The sequence below is a fragment of the Emydura macquarii genome, unplaced genomic scaffold (genome assembly GCF_026122565.2).
Source record: "Emydura macquarii macquarii isolate MOO-44397 ecotype Brisbane River unplaced genomic scaffold, CSIRO-AGI_Emac_v2 contig_1882, whole genome shotgun sequence".
In the NCBI taxonomy this organism is placed as follows: Eukaryota; Metazoa; Chordata; order Testudines; family Chelidae; genus Emydura; species Emydura macquarii.
The window spans coordinates 83,411-91,489 of NW_027132019.1; the positions used below are offsets into that span (position 1 = coordinate 83,411).

At 46.4% G+C, this 8,079-nt stretch overlaps 1 protein-coding gene across 1 annotated transcript; it reads left to right on the plus strand.

The window, feature by feature from the left end:
- Positions 1-6,590: 6,590 nt before the first annotated feature.
- Positions 6,591-7,526, plus strand: LOC137159752 (olfactory receptor 51G2-like). Its single transcript, XM_067558232.1, has one exon. It carries the CDS (start codon positions 6,591-6,593, stop codon positions 7,524-7,526), a length of 936 nt encoding a protein of 311 aa, XP_067414333.1.
- The last annotated feature ends 553 nt before the right edge of the window (positions 7,527-8,079 follow it).

Genomic DNA, 8,079 nt, shown 5'->3' on the forward strand with positions numbered 1-8,079 from the left:
AGCACCCTAACAGAATAGCTCTCGCTGCTGCAGGACCTGAAGCCAGGATCTTCACAGCAGGGAGACTAAAGTTTCACACTAAGGGTGAAATCTTGGTCCCATTGAGATCAATGGCAAAACTCCCATCAGGAACAGGATTTCACCCTAAACCATATTTAGGAACTTAAATAAAAGGCCTGATTTTCTCTGGCCATGAGCCTCCAGTGACTCCTACTGGAGTCATCCTGCAGCCTCTAAGGATGGGTGAGCTCATCTAGACCAGAGAAGAACTGACAGGAGAGTAGCTGAAATCTTAAACTCATAGTTTAGAGGTTCAAAACAATGAGAGTAAAAATGTTGTGGGGGGGAGTCTGCTCTCTGTGTTCCCCTGCCTCTCTAGTTCCATAAAGGATGAGAAACACCACAATGCAGTCAAAATAAAAGCATGTTTCTGATTTAGAGGAAACCAGGCAATGTTGGAAATCTCACTGGGAAGATCCAGGCACACCCAGTATGTGTGTGTGGGGCGGGAAGTGTAGTAACCAGATCTCAGTGGCACAGGGTCCTGAAACAGGGTGAAATAGGGAATGGACATCCTGCCTAATTCACACACCAAAGAGGTGTAACTAGGCCTCCTGCAATCTCCTGTAGTAGATTGTCTTGTGGAATCAAAAATTTATCATAGAATTGATTATAGAAGGCCTGGCCTGAAGCTGGGTAGCCTGAACTGTGATGGAAGCCGTCAGGTTAAATCATTGACAGGATGCCCCAAACTGAGACTGAGATAAAGATGCTAAAATCCCACAGGATGTCTCAGGACCACAATTTAAATGCAAACTCCTTTTGTGGACTCTAGCCCTTCTGAAGTCAGTGAACAGACATCTCCTGTTCTGATATGTATCGGTACGTGCACCCCTGTCTTCCTGGCCCCATAGGAACTTACTCCATACAGATTAGCATTTTAACATGTATAGCCGGGGTACCTGAAACACATTGTATAATCAAATGGCTCTTTGGTCTTTCCTGTGAAAACAGCTGGTGTACCCCATTATACATTAATTGTCTTTCCTGAACTGTTAATCAAATTCCGCTATACGATCAACATGTAAATGAACCTAAGCAACCCTATATAAGTCTTTTGTATCTGGTAGCCAGGTGAAGTACATGTGCCCAGCATCCAGACATGCTGCTTGACTTCCCTATAGCCACCTGGGTTTTTCCTATGGCTATAGTATTCCCCATATCTATGGTTATGTGATTGTGTGTCACAATTAAAGCTGCTCCCAATCCAATTCTAAAAAGTAGCTGTGTGATTCTTTTCCACGACAGTCTCTGACCCCTTCCTCCAACCAGCCCATCCCTCCTCCTGTGACCAAACTTCAGCAATTGCCAACATGGAAAGGCAACAGCAGGAAGTTGTGTCTGGGTTTCTAACTGGCAGGTATATACTAAAGCTTTGTGTCGTTTTAGGGAAGAGTTACTTGCGCTGGCTCCTTTTAGTCTCCACATCCTCTTGTTATACTTGTAAAAGAAAAGATTTATTCAGGGCGACAAGGCACTATGCCATGTTTATTGTGCATGTAAGAATATCAAAAAGTCATCACATTCACACACACATTCATAAAGTTCTGCAAGCTGCTGTGATATAATGACCAGTCCTTTTATGTGTTGCTCGAGCCAGCCCAGTGGCCAACTAAACTGGGTATGAGGAGGGAGCCGAGCCTCTGTCAGTTGAAAATTCAATGATCCAGATGACAATTGCAGAATGAGACCCAAAGTTTCCATGTTTTTACCCATATGTGATACTTGCTGGCTCTCATGTCAGTCTATGGCCTTGCTGTGTCATGCTGCCTCTGGGTTCAGTATAGTTGTTAATTACCAGCTAATTGTAAGCATGATGAGCTTCTTATTTCTGGACTTTCTTTGTTCCCAGGGTGGAACCTTCTGTGCTTTAGGGTCGTTGATAGGTGTTCTTCGGCCTTCAGGGGCAGCATGGCAGCCGATGTCTTTAATCCCCTTTCTGTTGTCATAGCAGTTTAGGTTGGTGTCTTTTTATGCCCTGCACATACATTCCTCACTCACACAAAGGGAATTTATCAAGATAGGATTCGGTTCAATAGTACAAGTTTCGGGAGAGATCTGACAGGCTTCCCCGATTCCAACACTACGCTGTGAGCCAGCATCTTCTCCAGTCTTCCCAGTCACCCGTGTTCTCCACAGCCCCTGAGCTGCCCCAAGCTCCCCAGAACTCTTCCGCTGCAGGGATGAGGTGCCCCCGTCCCCTCTGTCCCTTGGCTAGGGGGGATCAGTGACGGTTTCTCTTCGGTAAGGAACGTCACACCCCGAATAGCAGATGCCAAGGCACCTGTGCTGTGCTGCTGCTCTTGTTCCTCCCACAGACACCGTGTGGGGCTTCGGGGCCGCTACACAGCAACAACGAGCAAGCTGAGAGGTGTGCACAGGATATAATGAGAGCTGGGAATTCTGGGTCATGTCAATGTTAGGTAAATACAGCAGCCACATGCAGGGGCCTCCGCCGGCTGACACAGTGAGCCACTGGGACACAGACGCTAAACCCGGCACCCTCTGGGTTAGCCAGCTTTGTTGGACATTAATGGGACAGTTGTACATACATTCCTCAGGGCAGAGATTTATGGGTCATGTTAGTATTATTCTCATCTGAAATGTTCATCCATGCCGTGAATCAACCGACCAGAATATTGATTTCCAGGCTCCAAAGTCTGAGATGTTTTCCCCCTGGGATGATATTCAGCCCTGTCATGAGAAAAAAAGAAATGCCTTCAGTAAACTCAGGCACCAGCTTGCAGGCAAAATGCCTCCAGCTGACTCCCGTATGTGCTGTAGGGACGTGTTCACAATTACCCAGGCCAAAAGGGACCATTGTGACCATCTAGTCTGACCTCCGGTATAGCACAGCCAGAGACCTGCCCAAGGGAATTCCTAGAGCAGAGCTTATAGATCATTTTTAACTGAAAATTCAGTTGCCTTGTCCCTGCCCATATCCCCATGAGAAGATGGAGTCTTATCATCTGCCTCTTTCTCGTAACAGCAATGAATCTTACACTGAGTCTATGGCTGCACTCTGGGTATGGAAAGGTCTAAACGTCCCACCCAGTCTATGCCTAAACAGCTACTCTAACCAGTCTTCCCATCTCCATGCTGCCCCCTCCATCCCCTACAACGGCCCCTTCAGCAGATCCCGTGGGCAGTGGCTACTGTGACAGGACCTGGTAGCACATCGCCAATGAACCTGGGCTCCCAAGGGGCTGGAGAGGGTCCTAGAGCAGTTGTGGAGGCACAGACATTGTGGGTGGGAGGGCCTGGTTATCAGGGGATCGCTGAGATCTGTGCATAGCTTAGGGAATCCATGGATGCTGGGTCCCATCCTGTATTCCTCATCTGAGGGAAATTTCCAGGTAGGAGCTGTGTGGAACCTTCCTCCCCCAGCCTGCACCCTGGGTTTGTAATGCAGGAAAGGGGGCTGCTGGGGAGAAATCTGACCCTACATAACTATTATTAGTCTATTTTACTGCTTTGCAGCAAGATTACAGCTGTAACAGCACCATCGGTACCACTCAGCCATCCTCGAGGGAGCCCAGTGACTCCTCTGAGTCGTACACGCAGCGCTGACAGCCTGGATTGCAGGAATAGAGCTGCGACAGGGCTTGTGCTGCTGTCCAGGTAGGTGGCATCACCGAGCATCCCCTGTGAATGGACTTCCTGCAGTTTGCCATTGGCCATGCTGGGGTTAAAGCTGGCGTACACTGAACCAATCAGCTGAGGGTCCCAGGTGGCCAAGTGGACCCCAAGGAAATGGGCAAACATGCTTCATAAGGACAGTTGCAGCCTGTCTGAGCAGACACTGCTTGCTGCCCGTGCAAGCTCTCCGCTGACTCCTTCTCCATTAGGGTGCAGATCTCTGTTGGCAGCTGCTCCCCTTCTCGCAGGCCTTGGGTAGGTTGGCAGGTTTCTCTGTCTTTAGATAATTCAATGCCAAGGGAAGGGTAAAGGCTGCCAGCTGTTGAGATGGGCAGATGTTCTGTGCAGCGGCAGCTGAGTCTGCTGGGCTGTGGGTGTGACTCAGTGACAGGGGCTGGAGAGCAGGTAGCACTAAGTAGCTGGGGGACCCTCCACTCCATGTGTCCGTGGTTCATGCGGGATCATTCCAGGTACACGGAAATCTCAGATTCAAAGGGAGCTCGGAGGTTGAAAACCCCAATGCCCCGAGTCAGGGTTTCTCAATGGGTCCCATTTCCAGATGTGCCATGTGCTCTGGGCCAGGGAAGAGCCAATGGAATATGAGTATTTCCCAAATCACCTCAGGTTTATTTGCTTATGGGAATTTCTGTCCTATAGAAACCCCTCACAGTTACAGGTCATCCTGCATCTCTGCCTCCCTCTCTGGTCTCTGAATGCCAGTTGTCAGCCTCGTCCCTTTCCCTCTCCTGTGGGGGAATCCCACCTTTCTTCCATCCTCAGACTTCACCCTGGGCTACATTGTGGGTCTACTGGGCTTGACCAGCAGGTCAAACTTCTTCTGTGACTTTGCTTCTTCCCTTTGGGAGTCTGTGACCTGAGGTGACCAGCCGGTCTTATTGAACCAAATTATCTTTTAATCTGAACAACAGGAAAAAATGCCTCACATGGGAGAATAAATGGGTTTTAAATCAACAGTCTGTACGTGACTCTTATCTCAAGCACCCCCAACTCCTTTGGGAGTAAGGAGAATGAGCATCTTCTAACTTCCACACGCTCTGTGTGTGTGTGTGTGTAAAGAATTTCTCAGCACCAGCTGCCCAACCATTGAACTGACTCCTAGCCCTGGCGAAACAAGCTGTGTAACTTGGCTGGAGCCTGGAAATAGGATGGTCTCAGCGTGAAGCTCAGGTGTTCTCTCTTAATCTCCCTGCAGTGAGAGCTGGCTTTTCTTGAGCTGTTGTTTTCCTTCCTTCTTGTTTTCCAGCAGCCTGCTATTAAACTAGGACTATATAATACAGTGCACAGACAGTCAGAGAGAGAGAGCGAGAGCAATAGATGACTTTCATCTGTGAAATGAAGTTTGATGTCCATAAATACTCCTGCATTTTACAGTTGAACGTGCTTCCCACAAACCCTCATCATAGCTGAGTAACAGGTGCTGTGTTACAATGTACTAGAGGAATGGTTGTACCTGGTGGTTGTACAATGGCCTAGACCAGAGCCTGGGGGTCTGCAGACTATGTGTACGATTTCCAAAATTATTCGCGCCTGCATTTGAAATTTTGTAGGGGTACGGATATTAAAAAAGGATGAAAACCAGTGTACTAGAAATTGGGAGCCCAGGAAATAAAAACTGTATATGCTGATCCCAAACCCTGCACCTCTCCCAGTAAAGGCTGCAGATTGACATTAGAGAACCAGCGGAGAACAAGTCAGTGGAGAACCAGTCAGCAGTGAACCCAGGTATAGAGAAGGTAGCAGCAGCCTTTTGTTTGCTGACAGGTGATTGAATGAGGGCCAACACGCTGCGATCTTTTCAGTTTCTCAAGAATTCAAGATGACACACGTTAGGTTTTAGATCCCCTTCTAACCTGAAAAATCATCCCTGAAAGAAGTTTGAAGGGGAAAGAATGGGCTGACATGTGTGTGCTAAAGTATGATTCTAGAAACATTATGCCAAAACTTCTCATTGTAATACAATTACTACAAAACAAATTTTCTTTACATGCATGTCTATCAAAAGCCAGCAGCGGAGGTGTTGGTGCAGGAGTAACTGTACTACATAACGGCTTTTGCTTTCGAAAATATTTCAGAGGTATTCCAAATTCTGTTTGCAATGGGTTTGTGCTATTAAGTCTTTGTTCAGTGAGCAGTTGTATGATTATGTCTCCTGGTAAGAGACCAGAAGCTGCATGTAACACTTACATTCAAACTTATGCGCACAATAATTCTGATACAATTGGGTGAGACATTCCAAAAAGTCATGAAACAAGAGAACGGCTGGTCTATGTTTCAGTAAAGAGTAGAGATGAGGTGCAGTCAAGGGGATGTAATTTACATCCATCACTAGTTACGTAAGCATGTCTGAAGTAACTTGCACTCTCAACTGGATATTCATGCAAAACCAGTTGTAGCAGGGTGTTGCAGTGTCTGCCCTGCTTCTGCTTCTGCATCAAGAGAAATTTCCCCCTGGGAGCAGGTTATCTCACAGCTGTCTATTGTACAGCTTCTTCTACTTTCCTTTGAAACTTCTATTCCTAGCCACAGGAAAATGGGCTAAATGCACTACAAGTCTGATCCAGTCTGGCATTCCCTATCAGTGGTGTACGTGAGAATATAGGAACGGTGACACAGGGTCAGACCAATGGCCCATGAAACCCAGTATCCTGTCTTCCACATGGCCAATGACAGATGCTTCAGAGGGAATGAACAGAATAGGTAATCATCATATGTAAATTCAAGAGATCTTTTGGTTGATCTTCCTTGACTTTCTAGAAGACTCTAGACATGCACTGAGTGCAGAGTGATGTCTCCTTCAATATTATCTAGTCTCTATTACTTTTCCTTTCAGGAAGTAAAGTTCAAAACTCCTTGGTCCCACACAGGATATCATGCCAGCTGTCAATGACACCAAATTCCAACCTGCAGTGTTTCTTCTCACCGGAATACCTGGGATGGAAGACATCCATGTCTGGATTTCCATCCCCTTATGCTTAATGTACGTTATTTCCATATTAGGAAATTCATTAATTCTATTCATTATAAAAACAGATCCAACTCTCCATGAGCCCATGTACATTTTCCTTTCCATATTGGCCATCACAGACCTTGGCTTATCGTTATCCACCCTACCAACGACACTGGGCATATACTGGTTTCACTCGAGGGAGATCAGCCACGATGCCTGTTTTGCCCAGCTGTTCTTTATCCACTTGCTTACGTTAATTGAATCTTCTGTGCTCTTGTCCATGGCCTTTGACCGCTTTGTGGCGATCTGTAACCCGCTGAGATATGCTTCCATCTTAACCCCTCCGACAATATCTAAGATGGGACTGGTGTTTCTGCTAAGAGCAGTAACCCTAATATTGCCACTCCCCATTCTTCTGAAACAGCATCGATACTGTAAGGAAAGCATCCTCTCCAATTCCTACTGTCTGCACCAGGAGGTCATGACGATGGCTTGTTCGAATATCAGAGTCAACATCATCTATGGATTCTCTATAACAATCTCTTCATGGGGGTTGGACTTGCTGCTCATCCTCCTATCCTATGTGATGATCCTAAAATCCGTTTTGAGCATAGCATGCCACGCGAAGCGCCTTAAGGCCCTGAATACCTGTGTCTCCCACGTCTGCGTCGTCCTTCTCTTCTACACACCAGACATTGCCTTATCTGCAATACATAGATTCGCAAAGAACTCTTCACCGATACTTCTGATTGTCCTGGGCAACATCTATATGCTGGTCCCGCCCCTGATGAACCCAATCGTTTACAGCGTGAAAACAGAAGCAATTCGTGTGAGGATAATCAAGGTATTCTACAAGTGAAGGGTCAGTTAATCACCCAGCTCCAGAGAATCAACCACTGTAACTGGATAGCAGCACAGAGTCATGACCTAGAATTAAAGTGATGAAAACTCTTCTCCTTTTTGTGCTCCTGTTGCACACAGCTGTGGGTGTTCCTAGTTCAGCCAGAAGATTGGGTTTGATGTTCAAATTGCTGGGTGAGTTTCTAGGGGCTGTGTGATACAGAAGGTGAGACTAGATAATCATAGTGTTCTCTTCTGGCCTTAAAATCGAGGAATAGTTACACTGCAAATGGCATTTATATCCATTGTCTGATGAGAGTATACAAACATCTTCCAGTAACTGGAACAACTCTTAAGCAACTTCTCCTCTGTGTTTTAAATCCATTTAGACCTCTCTGAAGAAAGAACCAGGTTTACACCAAAGCTAGGTGAAATTTTTGAGACAGATTGTTCATTTGCTGGAAAATGCAGGTTCAGCTGACCCAAAACGATTCGCAAATTTGACAAAATAGTTTTGGTCATTCACAAAAATGGTCAGAGGTGAGGAAGAAGGTGGTGGAGCTGTCTCTCAT